The sequence below is a fragment of the Neodiprion lecontei genome, chromosome 4 (genome assembly GCF_021901455.1).
Source record: "Neodiprion lecontei isolate iyNeoLeco1 chromosome 4, iyNeoLeco1.1, whole genome shotgun sequence".
NCBI lineage: Eukaryota > Metazoa > Arthropoda > Insecta > Hymenoptera > Diprionidae > Neodiprion > Neodiprion lecontei.
In genome coordinates, this window is record NC_060263.1 from 19,504,046 (window position 1) to 19,521,440 (window position 17,395).

Below are 17,395 nucleotides of genomic sequence, written 5' to 3' on the forward strand. Positions count from 1 at the left end.
CACTTATCACAGTGACAAGCTGTTAATAAGGCTTCGAGGTTCTGAGTTAATTTGTTCTATGATTTTATTCTATGATTTCTGTAATGTATCGATCCGCATGTCGTCTAGATTTCTTCTGTAATTATTCTGTTCAACGTTACAATCTCTTCTGCTGTTATTTTGAATCAGGGTCGATTTGGTGAAAAAGTAGGAAGAGTCCAAAAAGAATCGCGTTTTTTCGCCGGTCTGCAAAGATTGGTTCAATTAAGGCTTCTGGTTAGTAACTTCGTGGGGTTTTAACACGAGACAATTGGTTCAAAGAAGCAACCGGTGAAGCACTTATTGGTTCCATCCGACATTAAAACAAGAGCGCTATCCCTATTTCCGAGAATAAGGGATTCTCTGTTTCCGAAAATTATATATATACCTATATGTTAGTGCTTCGTAGGTACAGAGGTAGGTATGAGAACGGTATGAGTATCGATACACCTATAGTATGGACTACGCTTAGGCCAGTAGAATACGGCCAGCTGGTAGAAAGAGATAGACACTGGTGGCGGTCAATCTCCGTCTCCTTCTATTCAGCAGCGTAGCGATATGATGGAGAGTGAAGCAATTGACCACCAGCTCGTTCCCTCTGTCTAACAATAAATCTAACGGACACTTTTCGAAGGCCTTCATGTTGGGATTGTACAGGTATGTCGATGGATATGAGCTATGTATGAACTTTTCAGAAAAGCATTTTCAGAAAATTGAAATCATTAGTGAATAATGCTTAAATAGAAAAACAGTACATTTCAAGGTGACAGGAAAACATCGCGTTAATTTTGTACGCAGCATCGGTTAAAAAATATACACATTGACATCTTTGGCCGCTTCCCTTTTACGTCAATTTTCTGATACAACACGATACAGTGTTTTGTTAACGTATTCCGTTAGATCCAACCAATGAGATCACTTGGTGTCGAGTTGTGTCAGAAAATTGACGTAAAAGGAAAGCGGCGTTTTCAATAACTTATTTTTGATATGACGTCATATTCTGTGACGTAGTTACGACTGAACCGAATAGACAAGCTGCGGTTATACGTCAACTCGTTTGCCTTACTTCAGTCAACGTCGTTTGAAATATTTGTCCGGTTCGGAACCTTTGCATAGCTTCATTGCCAGACAGGCCAGACACAATGGCTGATCCGGAGTTAGAGGCGATCCGTCAGCAGCGATTAGCCCAATTACAATCGCAATATAAGGTATCAAGAATTCTTTTCCACCCGGCCTTCAGCGTTGCAATTTTGCATGGTTGTCTTTCGTGAAAATGTCACTCGGTAATTTATCTAACCGATTCAACTTGCTGATCGATATTACAACTTACACGCTATTTTCTAATAACACTGATTTAATCGTATCTTTCCACAGGTCACTTAACATTAAACAAATGTCGATGAAGTTTTTGCAGTTTCAATTAGCTCATAGGTTATGTCACAACAATCATTTCGTTGCTACAAGCATAAATTCTTGTATTTAGTTTTTAAAATTTAATACGTAGGGTGGCGATGCTTCCAACAAGCAGGCAGCAGAAGAGAAACGACAGCAGGTAGAGGAGATGAGACATTCGATTCTGACGCAAGTACTAGATCAATCAGCCCGAGCAAGACGTAAGAACAGAAAATATAGGAGTTCATTCCATTTCAAATTTGAGTTCGGAACAAGTACTGAAATTAATGACTAAAATTATTGCATTGTTTGCATAGTGAACACGCTCGCTCTGGGAAAACCAGAGAAAGGTAAAATGGTAGAAGAAATGCTTCTTAACATGGCACAACGTGGTCAGTTACCCGGAAAACTTGGAGAAAAGGAACTCATTGGACTTTTGGAAAGTGTAAATCAGCAAACACAGAGAACAACAACTGTCAAAGTACAAACTTTTTCAAAATACTTATAATCTTAATTTTCTCACGCAATTCCGATTCATTTACAATTGGTGAATGGAATGAATTCTTTAAAGCATTCATATTACGAGGTTTTTTACATTTTCGATTCTAACAAGTTATTCTCTCTTTAGTTTGATCGGCGCAGAGCAGCGCTAGATTCGGACGACGACATTGATGACATGTAGCAAGCTGAACAACAGTTTGTTTAAAAAATTGTTATCGCACATAGTGCTACTGTCAGATGGTGTTGACTGGTAATGAGAGCTAAAACTAATTTGCTAATCAAATTGCGGCGATTGCCTCTCGCTATTTATACTAATAAATGAACCACAACTTTTTATTTGTTATACAAATAAAACATGAAGAAACTATTGTACTGATACAGACATCATTTCTCTTTGATTCCTATCATCAAGTGAAATTTCAGTCATCATTCTCACCCATAGTTATACATGAAGTTGAAGATAGCTGCCGATTCACAGAAAGTATGCATACACATTGTTTTTCATGATCAAACTATTTGAAGCACTGGATGAACATTAAAAAGCCATTTATTCGAATGGTTTTTTCATGAACATTATTTAAACGCGTTTATATAACATTCTGAGAGGTAAATATAAGAGGTAGACATTTCATTGATAAGAATTGGAGAGTATCTCTTTACTTATTGTACAGTTATTAAATTTCAATTTCAATTTTTCACTTACACCTATTACATTGTCACTTGTAACTATGCAATTTTCTAATCTTTCTTCATATGACTCGATTCTGAAAAAAATTATAAAGAGCAGGTTAAGATCTTTGCTAACGTGGATTTCAGATTTCGAAGCCATTTCTTACCTTCTTCTTCATCGTCATCAGCGTCAAGAATGTCAGCACAACAAATACTATAGCAGATTAGTAAAAGGAAACCGAACGGAAGTCCAAACAAAACCATTGTCAGAATTGGATTTCCCTTCCACATTTCAGAGAGTGTTGTTCTGAATTCGAACCATGATCTGTACATACGCACCAGCCAACCGTTCCCTCCATAAGTCTGGAATTTTCGAAAAATACTAGTATACATGCGCTTACTGATTTTGAGATGTGTCGTTGTTGTAAAGCAACTTTGTCATAAATTAAATGGACATTTCTAACCGGTGCACTTTCGTTGTAGATCTGTTCTAAAAACAATTCAATTGCATGAGGAGTCAATTTTCGTGGCTCATCTTCCGGGATGTAATGATGACTAGTTGTCGTGTTGATTACAATCAAACTCGGCAAAGGTACGATCATCATAGCTATACTGTTTGCCAAGTCGGGGTTTGCTATCCAGCCAAACTGAAAATGGCTATAACAATTTATGGCAATTATTTTTTTTTTCAGTGTGCTGATGTAGGGATTAAAATTTTTCTCATCCCCAATAACTTACTCATGATATTTGTCACGTTTCTTCATTATCACCGCTTGTACCATGTCCCTGAATTCGATCATGTCAGGCTGAATTTCTTCAAGCTGATTCTCCTCCACCACTGCCAAAACCAAATTCTTATTCGTTAAAAATAACTGATTTATATTTCCTCGCGTCACTTTCGGAAATGTTGGAAAACGCTCGGCATTCACCCATTTGTACATGGAATCGTTTAAGGCTTCGCGGTCATTCCTGTCCTCTCCTAAAATGCAAAAAAAAAATATGCATTTCTCTACTAATATCCTATGAGTACTATTATTGAGAGGCTAGAAAATAATGTTCACCTGTAAAATGATAATGGGAATTTTCCTTGTAAACAAATACCGCAGGAGTATTTTCCGACGGTGCGTGTTTTCCAGCTACGTTAGTGTACGATTGATAGAAAAATGCGTGCGGTTGAAATGTGTCCGCTACTTTATTGTACGTTTCCTATATAAAAACACGGAACTTATCAATATATTGGTAATTTGACAAGCATCTATTTATTTTCTGAAAACAAATAATAAAACACTTTACCCAGAGATGTCCGGTCCTTTCTCCGATATATAGAAAATATACATCCTGAGCTTTTTTTATTGCTTCAAAGCTCTGAGTCCTAGTTATTTCCTGGACTGGTGGTCCACTCAGTCTCAATGCAAATCTGACTATTTCGTCTTTAGTTCTATCCCCGTTGTATACAAATTCTTGATCTCCCTTAAAGCTGTCATTTAAAAGATATTTCTGGATAAGATTGTTCTTTGGGATTCAGAGTTGTCTTTACTCTGACGATCAAAAGGAGAATATAAACACACTTACAATAAAATTGTAGGGAACCCATTGATTTTGAAGGCACGAGCGACATTCGTAAATCTTGTACAATCAATGCGGCCAACCCGAATTGATGTTGCATGTAAATGCTGAGCTACGTGACCCCATATTGGTTCTAATCTCTTGCAGTGTGCGCACCATGGCGCATACATCTGAAACAATAAATCATGGACATAAAGAAAATAGTTCAAGAAATACTGCAGGATTTCATTTCTCTGGAGCTTCGCACTGAGCTGCTCACTGAGCTTCTCAATTTACTACCGCATAAGTCTGCTCGAAGGTATCCGAGTGTATTGATACTTCCCGTTATCTTACACCCCAACGTTACCTTCTGTCTTACTAACCATAACCAGCCACTGGCCTTCCTTGTGGATATCCATAAATCTGTAAAACAGGAGATGCCGCGGGTATATTATCAGCTACGTTTCATTCTTCAAATGCTCTTATACAAATTTGGTAGCGACGGAAAAAACAAAAAAGCTACACACCTATCACTGAGCTCCAGTACTCGAGACGCGGCAGTGCTAGCAAATATTGCTGTAAATAAAAACGAGTTATCATTGCGGTAAAGTTTTTTTTCACAAATCATCAATTCCTGCTCATGTATTCTGTAAATCGAATAAGATCTTAATGAGATTAATTGCCGCCGTAGCTTCTACTCAATGGCTAGCTGGCCTGCAGGGAGTATTGATTAAATTTGAATTTAGGGTTATGTGTATGGAAGGGGAGCGGGAAGTTAGCCGCGCGAGTCGAGGGCTCAACCAATAACATTCGGTGATTAATACTCACCACAAAAGGCGCCGAAAAACGTTATTTTGGGCAAGGAAACCATCCTGCTAAGCTCTGGTAACTCTTGAGGGTTACTCGACCTGAGTAACGTTCTCGCTTTTTCACTCTACGGCCGCTTCGTTCGTCAGAAAAAATCACTCCCTATCTTCCATCCCGTTTCATTTCAAAACCGTCTTCGAATTAGTTGAATACTTTTGACAATTTATCCGTACAATTCCTTGCGTGTTTGGATATTATCACATTTCGTATCATCGTTAACCCCGCTCTTACCTTACTTCGACAATCGAATGTCAAAACGTCACGCAGGAGTGAATAGGTTGTGAGGATGAGATTCGGCCATTGAATAAAAAATTTTGAGAAATGCTTCGCGGGATTCGATTTTCGATTTTCCCATCAACCGCGCTTCGGATCTCTGCAGCTTTACAGCGTCAGGCGGTTCGATTCGAATCAGCACCAGAGACATTCAAATTTTTGGAAAATTGAAAGGCACATACGCTATATCTATGTAGTATGTATGTATTGATTGGTTAGTTATTTATTTGTCATTAAGTCAACGTAACAATTAATGAAAATATGTGTAACAATACTTTAAAACGTTTAATATATCACGTTGAGTTATTTATTTTGTTCAACATACAGGTGTGTGAAGTCGGTAGTCACTAAATCGATTGCAGGACTGAGCTGCAGTTGCTCTACACGGCATTTTCGATATCTGAGATAAATTTAAATGAAGGTGTTACATCGATATCATAGTATATTCCTCTCACGCTATGAGGCTCATCACGGTATTGTAGACATGTTGGATTCCAAGAAATGAGAATCGTACATGTTCTTCGTGTTCGGCGCTCCTGTAATAGAAACCCTTGGTGAAACTGCAATCGAATTTCGAAAACGACATTCCCCATTCGATTTCGACGTTATCGTATATACCTCCACGTATCGAAGTTCAAAAAAAAGCGTAAAAGGGCTTAACAGCCCCATTCTATGCGCAATTCTGAACAAAAACATTCCAATACATTTTCATCATTTTCTGGCATGAATTCTATGAATTAACTATTACGATTTCGTAGAATCCGTGCTATTTTTTTATTTCTGCGTCAAATGAAAATACATTCGAGTGATTTTGTTCAAAATTATGTAAACGATGGGATTCTTAAGCCCTTTTTAGCGTTTGAGATACGTGGAATTCGATATTTGGAGATATATGCAACAACGTCGAAATCGACCAAGGCATCCCCTTAAATACACATCAGTGACTATGTACGAAAAAAAACGATTTCTTCCAACTTCTATCAAATAGAAAGGAGGATTTCTTCGATTCTTACATTTGATTCATTCCAAAAATCCTTTCCGTCGCTCGTGGACTGCTTTGTCTTAGAGATAACAGTGTCCCTGATTTTGAGCGCACCACTGAGGCTGTAAGCTATCAGCATTGATTCCTTTTGCCACCATCCTCTCGCGTTGCATGAGCATTCGGTGTTCAGCATGAATCCACGACGACTTCGGCTCAGACCATAGCCGTTCGGCAACTGCAGCCGTACGTGGCCAAAGTCTGCTGTCTATCGTGGTGCTGTCCGTTTGCTCAGACCAGAGTGTAGCCTCACCGCCTGTCGGCATGATCATACAATTGTCATATAAACATTCTTTCAAATTGGTTTTTTTTAAATAATTTTTTGAATTTCATCCACTTATAAACACGTTTTGTATTTATTTGGGACGGGAAAAAAACGAATGCAGCCGGTGCATACTATAGTTTTTTCACTTGATTGAACATGACTCAGAAGACACACCGAGTATCTGATTTTTTTTATCTGGGCTGAATCCCTGCGATGTAAGAATGGCCAGAGGTGAATTGTCGTAGACCTTTTGCCAGCCTTTGTAAGGCGAGCACCAGTTGTTTCCCTCTCCTACCCACGCTCCGAAACTAAAATATGACCAATAACAAAGGAATGTGCAGGTGATTGTCGCAAAATATTCTGAATACAGAACCAAGAAAGGTTTAGAGAGACGTTACTCACCCACAATCGAGGTACCAAGCGTCGTAGTTTGAAAAAATGACTTTAAAGTTATTTCTGATCAATCTAGCTATGGTTTCGTCTTCGCCGGTGGTCCATATCTGGATGATATATTTAGAAGGATTGAGTATTTTGATATTTTCTTCGTTGGTCAATCCGCTAGTCCACATTATAATGGGAACTTGTTTCCCGGCGTTGGCTTCGACATACTTTTCAAGAGCCCTAGATTGGAAGTGATCCCAGACTTTGTAAAAGTCATTTTCCTTGTGTCCCCATCCCTTTGAGGTCATCCATTCTTTCAGATTGTCCGAGGTGTTCCAGCAATTGATGTTCACCTCGTCACCACCCATATGGAATATGTCAGGTTGAAAATCAGTTATCATGTCTTTGTATATGCCGCCTAAAATTTCATAGACACGATCGCTCGCCGGATTCAATTGACCGCATGGTGGCTCGACGCAGTATTTTAACCAGGGCTCCTTTTTGAAACATACCGTCGTATTGTCTCCAACCTGAATAGCGGGACCAAAAAATTAGCATCCAATCGCTAACTGCTGTGGAAATGAAAAAATTGATCACAAATTTCAACTCATCGGCTCACCCATTGCCAACCCTCGCCGACGTGAGCGGGAGCATCAAACTCAGGCATAACTCTGACTCCTTGTAGGAGAGCGTATTCGAGGATTTCCTTGATGTCGTCATTGGAATAGACATTCTGCGGTGTGTAAGCACCATAATTTGAGAACTCGGGGTATGTACTACTTTCGTACGGAAAACTGTGAGAATCCGTAATGTGCCAATGGAATGTGTTCATCTTGTTCATCCCCATGGCTCGGATCGTTCTCAGTATAGTCGGCTTGTCTACGAAGTTTCGGGACGTGTCCAAAAGAACTCCGCGGTAAGGATAAACCGGCCCATCAACTATGTACGCGTCTCGGACTATCTGAATCTTATTGTAAAGACCATTGTATACTATCAGCTGCGACAGGGTTTCCAAACCATGTCTTGCCCCGAAATAACTTTTGGCATCTATCGAAGCGTTCAACTATAACAGAAGTCACATGGGTATATTTTTTTAGGAAACTTGTGCTAAAGTTATGAAACTTTCAAGACATTGCATATATTTTTATAGGGGTGGAACTTCTTTTACTGCGGCACAATAACAGTTTTGAATTGGATTTGCTGGCAAACGAACTTCTAAGTTTCATCAAACTTTTAAATGAATTTGTTATTATTGAAAATAATAAAGTAGTTTTGTTTTCAGAATTTCTTCATTATTTTCGGCAAAAGTACGGATTCTCTGCAAGGCAGCTTACCCTACCATCACCAAGCTCGGATATTTGTAGAATGTAGCTTTCGTCCGTTTCCAGGGTCAGCTTGACATTCCCAGATGAAATTCTTGGACCCAGATGAACGATCAGCCCTCTTCCGCCGCTTTTTAGTCGATCGCCACCCATAGTCCGTAAATCGTTTTTCAAGATTTCGATATTCTTAGCAATCAGTGAAGAACTCTCAGTTCTCGCTGACGATGAGTCGTGCAAATGAATTTCATTCGGATTTAACTGAAGAACGAAATTTCCTAGGGATAAATGCCCCGTTGGCCGCGGCCACAGGGCACCAGCTTCTCCGCAAAATAATTGGCATACTCCTAGAGATAATGGTGTTGTTATTTTTGGTGTTGTTTTTATCTTCTGGCAATTACCCGCCTTGCACTCGTACGACCATGGTGAGCTGGAAGTTAATGAGTAATTGCTTTGTTTAGCGGAGATGCCGATTAACGTTGGAGGAAAATTTTACCATTCACATTCAAAGACTCTTTGCTTCACGAAATGTCTATACATTTGGTACTTTGTTGATATTTCAGGTAAATTAAGTTTCATGCATTTATCTATACCGCCTTAGAAATTCTAAGACCTCATTAGGCATATTTAAATGGAAGACTCTAATCGTTACAACTCGATTCGTACTAAATGAAAATTTATCACATGTTGTGCAGCGAAATTTTCCGTCATTAATTCTCAAATTGTCCATCGGGTTATTATTGTCTGACTAAGTTAGTTTATGAAATCGAATGTCTGAAGGTATACAGTCGATGTATCATGCACAGTTTGCTTGAAAATAATCGGCGGACGTTCATCTCCGACCTTGACTGGACATTGGGGTCAAGAAACAGCTTAAAGAAACTCACGGTACACGGAGGATAGAAAAAGAGCAGATTTTACTCAAAACTGCAGGGAAAGAGGAATACTTCAAGGTTTTTGGTAAAACATAGCCGTGTAAACTATATTTTTTACTGTAAATGTAGCAGATTTTACTCTACACACAATGGTTTTCACTGCGTTTAAAGTAAATTCTACATTACACGAAGTATATTGTACCAAAAAACCTGATGTGTAAGCCTGACCATTTCCACAGTTTTGAATAAAACCTGCTTTTTTATTCTCTCCGTGTGAGTATATCTCGACGGCACATTGTCTCCATCCTGATAAAACGACAAGTTACCCATGCCTGTGTCACCTCTCGAAATAATCTCGGGGACAAAGTTGTCATATTTTTATTTTAGCGAAAGTTTTGCTTCCCATATACATATATTTGCGTTGTATGTTTTATTTCAATCACAACAGCTACTGCGATAACGATTATAGACTGGAAACTTTCACGCACACGTATATGCTCAACATATCGCCTATCTAATTCGTTATAAGCAAGTTATCTTTATCCTAACAAGTTGGCATGATTAATCTTAAAAACAATACTACATATCTGGCTATCGCAGTCATTTCTCATGAGTAACATACTGTATTGAAAATGAGAGTGGTCAGCTCAGGGGGAGGGGCAGCATGCTAGGACAATGCCACATTATTATCATAGGCATGTAATGTATGACGAACTCTTCTAAATATTTGTTTAAGAAGAAAAACATAGGTTCGGCTTTAGGTGAAGGGTTATATAGACTTTAATAAATATAAGAGATAACGCAAATCGCGCGAAAACTAAGATTATCGCTAAGGATTTTAACTATCAAACGCGAAACTGATTACGCCAGATTACACATTGGTCTAAATATATTTGTAAATTTGTCCCATTAAGGTTGCTACGAAAATATTATAAGCAAATTATGCAGCGTACTTTCTCCACCGCGAGTGAAGGTAGCTTGACAGCATTGGTACGTATAATAAAATAACGGTTTGAATTGTGGGTAAGTTTTAGGCGCGATTACTCACCTAAGGTCATCTTCGACAGCCGCGTTTGCGCAGTTGTACAATAAAAATATGCTAATAGCCAGCACGGTAATCATCCCAACAGATCCGGTCCCCATGACGCTGATAATTCAACTGATCAAGAACTCAAGATCGTTTTCTATGCTTATTCGCCGCGAATCGTTTACGCGCGAGGTTTCAATATCCACTGCACAGATTCGGCGCAGAGGGGGAAAAAGGACTCTCCCTCCCACTTCTCACGTATTCGGAATCGTTGTGTTTCAAATGAGTATCGATATTACTTATCTGCTATATGTTTCTTATGTCTAGTCACGCATGACATATATTTTTCAACTCTGCAGAAAATAGTGCTTTTGTGTATTCGCATGAGCTCAAGTTTTTATGAACTTATCCTGTGTCTGTGTTCAGATAACACAGCAATACAGGTAAAATTAAAACACCGTTTATGATACAGTATTTAGATCTGTATACTATACCTAATTCACTTCAAGTAATTGCTTTCTTCCAATAACTTATATATAAGTATACCCAATAACAATAAAATATAAATACATCCAATATTATTTCCTAATCCTTGGGATAACGACTAGACCGTCTTTGCTTTTCTCTTTATTCGCGAACAGAATACAGCAGTAACGGTAAATGATTAACGGTTCCCGGCAGGCCGGGTATAGAGGACATCTATAGAAGCCAGGTATAGAAGACAGCTATAAAAGCCAGGTATATTCCAGATACCATAAGCTAGGTACATTATACAATGGATGTTATTGCCCTGAAAACAGGAATTTTAAGTTTCGAGCTGAGCAATATCAGCACTCACAATTATAAAGACTCTAAGCTTGGGCGTTGAATATATATGGTCAGTCAATGACTTGGGTGAAAATTCGTACCGCTAACTCATAGGTAATGTTAAATTTCCGTAAGAAAAAAGTTGAAGGTACGAATCTACACCCAAGTTGAAGGATTTTCCGTGAAGGTAGATCTGTTGCAAGGTCTATAATCGCCAAATTTCTTCATATTTCTCCTAAACTTCATATCGAACTGTTCAAATGATCCCACATTTTGCTGCCGCGAGAGGTCCATTTGTTTTTCAAACATCCTGCAATCATTGAACGGCATGATGATGCATAAAAAAAACCATGGTTAACTGTTCAGGAAGCTAATAATCCAGATAACTAGGGTTCGGTATTATTCCCTAGCTAGATGTTGGGATCGCGTCATAGGATAGACTGTATAATGAAACATCGATTCTTCGATTTACTTCATTCAAGTTACTCGGTTTTTTCTTCTTTTTTTTTACTCGGTAAGATGTTTTAATCGTGCAAATAGTTTTCGTACTGCACTTCGAATTTTGGGGTATTCAAATTTTCCAACACAGCTCTCCGGTACAACGAAATTCATAATTCCTTGGTAAAAATTATATATCCGAAAATGCCACATACGTAATTTTTCTTATGACATTATTACACACGAATCTTGTAACTCTGCAACATCTTTTGCATAAGAAAGTAGTATTTTCTCTTACGATCAATAACTTGAATAAAACACTAATTCATTCGAACTTGGTTATCGAGGAAAAAGCATGTCGGCTTATTATTAATTATTCAACATTTTCGGCTTGAAGAAAAATGATTGTACCTAGTATTTGCTCTCTTTTTTGTGATTCTCACAGCAGAAAAGTAGCAATGTTTTTTTATTAGTTTTATTAGTCATTCATCAATAACTTATTGCCCAAGAGAAGCAGTAGTAGTAACATTAAGTATTCGTTTATTAGTAATTCTAGACTAAAATGGCATGTACAATACTAAGTTATGACACATTTATCCGAACTGCTTGTTCGTATCTATTTTACAAACCGAGTTTAGAATAAACGGATAACTTCCGATTCATAATTATTGTACATCGTTGATGATGCAGTATTCCTCAATTGAAGAATCTGATATTTTTCATGACGCAAAGTTTGAAATGATTATACCCTGTATGTTGCGATTTTCCTCATACACATATATTATAAATTTTTACTTGTAAATATTTTGGCGAGTATTTTGAACTTAATATAGCAAAGCTTCTTTCCAACTGAACTTGTGAATCTTTTATGAACTTTTTTGCATCTATTTGAACTATCACGATTGATTTATCATTATCACGAGATTAAGATTGTATATATTGCGAGGCTCTCACATATGGACAAAGAATACACTTTGATCCACAAATTCATTTGTGGATACGAAAATTGTAGAATAATTTTACATTTTAAAGGAATTACACTTTCTGTAACAAAAAGCTTCACAATAAGTGTGTAAGTTTCTCTTATATGATTTCGTAACACGGAAATTGTTATCTGGGTCTTAAGAAGACTTTTGGCGGCAAATTCGAGTTTTGAATACAATAAGTATTCACCCGAATCAAGCATAATCATTCTAGCGTATTGGGTATCACATTGACATTTACTTCTACGAAAAAATTCATTCGAACGGCGCGGTGAAAATAATGTGACGTCACAATAACCATTAGTTTGTCTCATGTTTATCTCGGTAGAGATACTTAGGTTAGGTTCACGTAGGCGCGGAGCGCGATCGAGCGGCAACCAATCAAAATGCTTCATATCTAATGAACAACATATTTCATGCATTTTGATTGGTTATCGCTGAACGGCGCTCCGCGTTATCGTGCTATGTGAACCTAGCCTTAGATTGATTCCTAAAAAATGAAGAACCGTAATAAGCTCCCGTGGGTCGTATTTCTAGGGTTATCGATCGTATCAGAATCAATCTAGTTTCTGTACGCTTCACACTTGAGGTCAGATACAATTTTGATGTCAACAGTTGAAATTGGATTTAAAAAATTACCGATGTTGAATACAAAAATATTTATGCTAAAATAAATGATAAATTAAATGAAAACGTAAATCAATCGAAATAAAATAACAATAACAAGAGAAAGGATAATAATTGGTTGGTAGCACTGACAATCGGCCCCTCCGCATCTGTTCAGGGGTATCAGGTCTGGCCTGTGACTTATTCATCTTGTTTCTACTCGTTTCACAGGCTTAGATAGAGCGAGACTAACGAGATCAGTAAATGGGTTTTTGTACGATCAAGAATAGAGCAATGACTAATAACAAGAGACAAAATAAAAAACCAAACCGAAAGTAAAGAGTTCAAGAAGCGTGTTCCGAATGTTTGCTCCAAAAGGAGTAAATATAGAATGTGATGTATTGTCATCTGCATCTACATCATCATCGTCGACATCAATGACTGAAAGACTCAACAGTAACAAATGGTGTAATAAGTTCATAGCCACAATGAACTAGCACGTGATTAGTAAATAACTGTCGATTTATCTCTACTCTGCTATTGTTTTTACACTTATATACATTATAGATAATTGTCGCGAGTGATTGTCGATCGTGTCACCCTCAGTAAAACGAAAATAGCGCGGACGAGTACGCGTCACCTCCATCTGTGAGTTGAAAGCACAGTTGAAAGACGGGATTGTTTACAGCTCGTGCTTCATTTCCCCCTCCCCTTTTAACAACATCACCGTCGACCTCTTCCGCCTTCACCACCACCGCCACAAACACCGCGTTCAGTCCAGTCTGTTGCAGTCTGTTATTGAAGAGTTGCCGTGTTCAAGTGGGTCTACCGATGTAGCATCGAGTTACCGTTCCGTGAAACGAAACTTTTCTACGTACAGCTTCACGTTGGGCTATGGCTACGTCTTGAAGAAAATTCCCACGATGTAAATGCCACACGTAATGGACGATAGTGGTCGCTGCTCTTTTGATAATGACAAAAATCGTGTCCTAATGACACGCGGGTGCTATTTTTTACGTCTGTGAATACAATTGTAAATAACACCAACCGTCTGATACCCTACATATTGATGAGATACACACGCATACGTACATAACCCGCATTGTACTTGTGATACGAAAAAAAGCAACTGGGCGCTATTGATAACCGAGGTTCAACTCTCCATTGATGGACGATCAGGCTACCGCAACGTGGTCGAATGGGTCAACGCCGACGGAAGTCCCGAATTAACCTAACGATACCAACGAACCGGAGAGGTAAACATTCACGCTCATCATGCACCCGCGATCATCATTAATTCGATTATCACGCCATTTTTAACCTCAATTTTGATTGCTTCTGTACCATTCATATCTAACCAAAGTTTTATTTGTGCGGATACAAACAATGAAACAGCTTTCGTCAACACTCATTGTAAAACCAGAGTCCACTTGCATGTATACACGATAACTACTTTCTTCGCTTTGCAGGAGTCTATCGATTATGAACGCGAGGACGCAGCTTTTTGAGCTCAGCATGGAGGGGCGTCAGGTGGACGAGGCAGTGGCCGGAATATTCCACAGTGTCCTGTTCCACAGGACCTTAGGAAAATTTAAATATAAACAAGAAGGAAGCTACTCGGTTGGGACGGTTGGCTACCAGGACGTTGATTGTGATTTTATAGACTTTACGTACGTCTGTTGTTCGTCAGTGCATCTCGACGAAATTCTGAAACGAGAAATATCTGGCTTCTCAGAGGCGCTCAGGTCTAACGACGGACCTGGGTCAGGACAGATATCTCTAGAATTTTTTCAGAAGAAAAAAAATCGCTGGCCTTTTCAGCCCGAGTGTATACCCTGGGAAGTATGGACAGTCAGACTGGAGCTGATAAAGTTAGTTACCGAACACGAGAGGCAGATATGTAGGGAGAAAGTTGGCGACCTACTTACAGATAAAATATTGTACATAACTGAAGTTATGAATCGACATGATTACGTACCAAAAATGCCTAATCAGGCTGAGCTAGACCTCATATTCGATACCTCATATCCGGACATTCAACCATACTTATTTAAGTTATCGTTTACCACATCTGGTCCTTCTAGTACGACAATGGGTAACACTATGAAAAAATTGATCAAAGAGACGCTGTCCATGTAATAATAGTTCACGATTTTATGCAACGTTTTTTCTATTCGATTTTGGCAGTGGATTGGGGAAATAAATTCGTAGATATAAAACTGATGTGATTGTTATGCCTCAGTCTTCCTCATAACAATCGTCGACTGGCCAAACCGAGCAGATAAACTGTATGAATTTGAGGTTTAACCTGTTTATTCTAAGTACGTATTAACGAACTCTAGTTATGGTTATACTGGAAATAGATATAGGTTGTTTCTTTTGTGTTCTTTTGTTTACTAATATTTAAGATTAAATGAGAAAATGTGGCAGGTGGCATAATGCAGCTGATCGTGATACAGCTTGTACCTACGTATGACTTTGTATTTTATCACACAATACGAGCCGAAGAATTGGATGGAAACAGCAATTTATAATTTATGTAATATAAAGTAAAATTATTATTACTATACCGTCTAATAGATTATATTAGAAATGATATATTAAAATTATGAATAAGATTTTTAATAAGCATTTTAAGTACAGTCGGAATATCATTTTTTACGTAATTTTTCCATTTGCCGTTCTCGCCGCAAAAAGAAAATCTCCCCGGCCTCTGCTCTCTTTTTTTTCTTAAATTAACAGTCGTTATCAAAGATTGTTATAACAGTTTGTGAAACCAGCGAAGCAGGGGGTTTTTTTTAAATATCGCAATTGCTTGTGGAAATACTATTATTTATAAATACAGTAGATTATAAAAAAACAAAAAATTAAACTGCAAGTCAAGTGTTTCAACCCTATGTAGGAAGAAAAGAAGATGCACTAATATTCTCATGGTTGATATTGCTATTATATTAATTTAATTTCCTTGTTTGTGAATCAATCATGCGTGCAATATATTAAAACTGTATGAATGGAAAACTATTATCATAGACGAGCGAAGATATATTATTTATTTCGTGTTGTCTCATTTATGGCCTGCTCTTGTTGCTCGAAAAAGTCTGGTGATAGTTTTAAATGTTTTTATTAATGTAGCCACTCAATACTAGATTGATAACAGAATAGATGCTAGCAAGTAACTGATTTAGGTAATATACTAATTTTTTTCTCTCCAATAGTGATCCATTCGTAATTTAAGCGCCCCTTGCAACCTGTATGTATATAAAAGTATTCTATTTTTCATTTTCAACTTTGTTCCTTCTTAACTTGGGGAGGAAACAATTAAGACCATAAAATTTACACTTGACAATGATTTTAAAACTTGTTAAACAATAGCAGTTTTAATTTGAGAGAAAACGGCTCGTTTTTAGGCTGTCTCTCTTCTCTTTCTAGTTTCCTTAATTTACAATGGGTACATGTGAGAGTATGTTTGAAACGAAGAAAGGAAAAAACATGTATTCTTGTAAAAGATATCATTTGGAATATGAAAAAAACTAATGTAATAAATTGAGGACAGATTATTCTTACCAAAAGTGCATACCTTCTTTTGTGCCCGTAATTTTTCCTCTATCCCACATCATCTATCCGAACTTAATCGTCTACCATTTGAGAGTGAGATCTTCAGAGTCTGAGATACCCAATTATACATGCACTTAGCCATTCAGAATCATGACATTTACAATATGAAGGCTATGCATGTAAAGCCTACTAAGAAGTAACGCATTTTTTAATCCTTACATGCCTGTCCGGTTTTTCAACATTATTTTATATTTTCTTGCTCCCATTAGTTCATTATTATTTATCTGTTAGTAGAAAATCTCTCGTATTAATATAAGCTATTGTATTTTGTAACGTATAAAAACAAAAAAGCAAAGTTTTTAAATTTGAAAATATAAATGTCAGAAATTGATTCCATCCAGAAAGATTGACTCATGCCTCTGTACAACCTTGATATTTTACACTCCTACTATTAGCCATAATTAGCTAATTTCTGACCCAGTAATTATACATTGTATATATCGGCGGTTTTATTGCAAATTAGCAAACATCTGGAGATCTATCATTTTAATAATGTCATCATACGTATTTCAATGGTCGCAAATATAGTTCTAAACAAGGTCAGCTTGTCTAGCATAGCCCTGATCTATTGGCAAAAAAAATGTGACACTGAATACCTATGCCTATAGATTTTAAAGTAGTATTTATTGCCATATGTATAGGAACGTGATAGACAACTATGAAATGTATAGAGTTTTCCTTTTTGATTGCAAACCAAGATAATCCGGTGATTCAAACGTGACCTAAATCTCCAATTTCGTTCACTCACGACGAGGTGTTTCAGCAGTATCTCGAA

The 17,395-nt window shown here is 37.6% G+C and overlaps 4 protein-coding genes across 5 annotated transcripts; 2 read left to right on the top strand and 2 right to left on the bottom strand.

The window, feature by feature from the left end:
- The first annotated feature begins 995 nt into the window (after positions 1 to 995).
- LOC107219253 (programmed cell death protein 5) lies at positions 996 to 2,287 on the top strand. The gene is made up of 4 exons (XM_015657420.2): positions 996 to 1,226; positions 1,523 to 1,631; positions 1,728 to 1,891; positions 2,039 to 2,287. Exons 1-4 carry the CDS (start codon positions 1,161 to 1,163, stop codon positions 2,090 to 2,092), a joined length of 393 nt encoding a protein of 130 aa, XP_015512906.1. The 5' UTR covers positions 996 to 1,160; the 3' UTR covers positions 2,093 to 2,287.
- Positions 2,288 to 2,542: 255 nt separating this feature from the next.
- On the bottom strand, positions 2,543 to 5,283 carry LOC107219252 (protein disulfide-isomerase TMX3). Of its 2 annotated transcripts, XM_015657419.2 has the most exons (10): positions 4,954 to 5,283; positions 4,653 to 4,701; positions 4,509 to 4,548; positions 4,153 to 4,316; positions 3,874 to 4,057; positions 3,642 to 3,786; positions 3,319 to 3,559; positions 3,045 to 3,237; positions 2,748 to 2,943; positions 2,543 to 2,675 (listed from the first exon to the last, which is right to left on the bottom strand). In XM_015657419.2, exons 1-10 carry the CDS (start codon positions 4,994 to 4,996, stop codon positions 2,650 to 2,652), a joined length of 1,281 nt encoding a protein of 426 aa, XP_015512905.2. In that variant the 5' UTR covers positions 4,997 to 5,283; the 3' UTR covers positions 2,543 to 2,649. The 2 variants fall into 2 exon arrangements, with proteins under 2 accessions (XP_015512905.2, XP_046592924.1); XM_046736968.1 differs by lacking the exons at positions 4,509 to 4,548; positions 4,653 to 4,701.
- Positions 5,284 to 5,549: 266 nt separating this feature from the next.
- LOC107219255 (chitooligosaccharidolytic beta-N-acetylglucosaminidase) lies at positions 5,550 to 10,364 on the bottom strand. Its single transcript, XM_015657423.2, has 7 exons — positions 10,193 to 10,364; positions 8,285 to 8,699; positions 7,570 to 8,013; positions 6,972 to 7,480; positions 6,744 to 6,877; positions 6,279 to 6,560; positions 5,550 to 5,801 (listed from the first exon to the last, which is right to left on the bottom strand). The coding sequence occupies exons 1-6, from the start codon at positions 10,285 to 10,287 to the stop codon at positions 6,328 to 6,330; spliced, it is 1,830 nt and encodes a 609-aa protein (XP_015512909.2). The 5' UTR covers positions 10,288 to 10,364; the 3' UTR covers positions 5,550 to 5,801; positions 6,279 to 6,327.
- Positions 10,365 to 13,228: 2,864 nt separating this feature from the next.
- LOC107219256 (autophagy-related protein 101) lies at positions 13,229 to 16,057 on the top strand. Its single transcript, XM_015657424.2, has 2 exons — positions 13,229 to 14,261; positions 14,475 to 16,057. The coding sequence occupies exon 2, from the start codon at positions 14,488 to 14,490 to the stop codon at positions 15,142 to 15,144; it is 657 nt and encodes a 218-aa protein (XP_015512910.1). The 5' UTR covers positions 13,229 to 14,261; positions 14,475 to 14,487; the 3' UTR covers positions 15,145 to 16,057.
- Positions 16,058 to 17,395: the final 1,338 nt, after the last annotated feature.

Excerpts from the sequence above, each read along its gene's own strand:
- LOC107219253 (XM_015657420.2), top strand. The coding sequence starts at position 1,161 with ATGGCTGATCCGGAGTTAGAGGCGATCCGTCAGCAGCGATTAGCCCAA. Across the intron at positions 1,632-1,727 it reads TCAATCAGCCCGAGCAAGAC|TGAACACGCTCGCTCTGGGA; the intron begins GTAAGAACAGAA and ends TTGTTTGCATAG. Across the intron at positions 1,892-2,038 it reads AGAGAACAACAACTGTCAAA|TTTGATCGGCGCAGAGCAGC; the intron begins GTACAAACTTTT and ends TTCTCTCTTTAG.
- LOC107219252 (XM_015657419.2), bottom strand. The coding sequence starts at position 4,996 with ATGGTTTCCTTGCCCAAAATAACGTTTTTCGGCGCCTTTTGTG. Across the intron at positions 4,058-4,152 it reads GGGTTCCCTACAATTTTATT|CTTTAAGGGAGATCAAGAAT; the intron begins GTAAGTGTGTTT and ends TTTAAATGACAG. Across the intron at positions 3,787-3,873 it reads AAAGGACCGGACATCTCTGG|GAAACGTACAATAAAGTAGC; the intron begins GTAAAGTGTTTT and ends GTTTTTATATAG.
- LOC107219255 (XM_015657423.2), bottom strand. The coding sequence starts at position 10,287 with ATGGGGACCGGATCTGTTGGGATGATTACCGTGCTGGCTATTAGCATA. Across the intron at positions 8,014-8,284 it reads CCGAGCTTGGTGATGGTAGG|TTGAACGCTTCGATAGATGC; the intron begins GTAAGCTGCCTT and ends CTTCTGTTATAG. Across the intron at positions 6,561-6,743 it reads TAAAAAAAATCAGATACTCG|GCGGTGAGGCTACACTCTGG; the intron begins GTGTGTCTTCTG and ends TCATGCCGACAG.
- LOC107219256 (XM_015657424.2), top strand. The coding sequence starts at position 14,488 with ATGAACGCGAGGACGCAGCTTTTTGAGCTCAGCATGGAGGGGCGTCAG.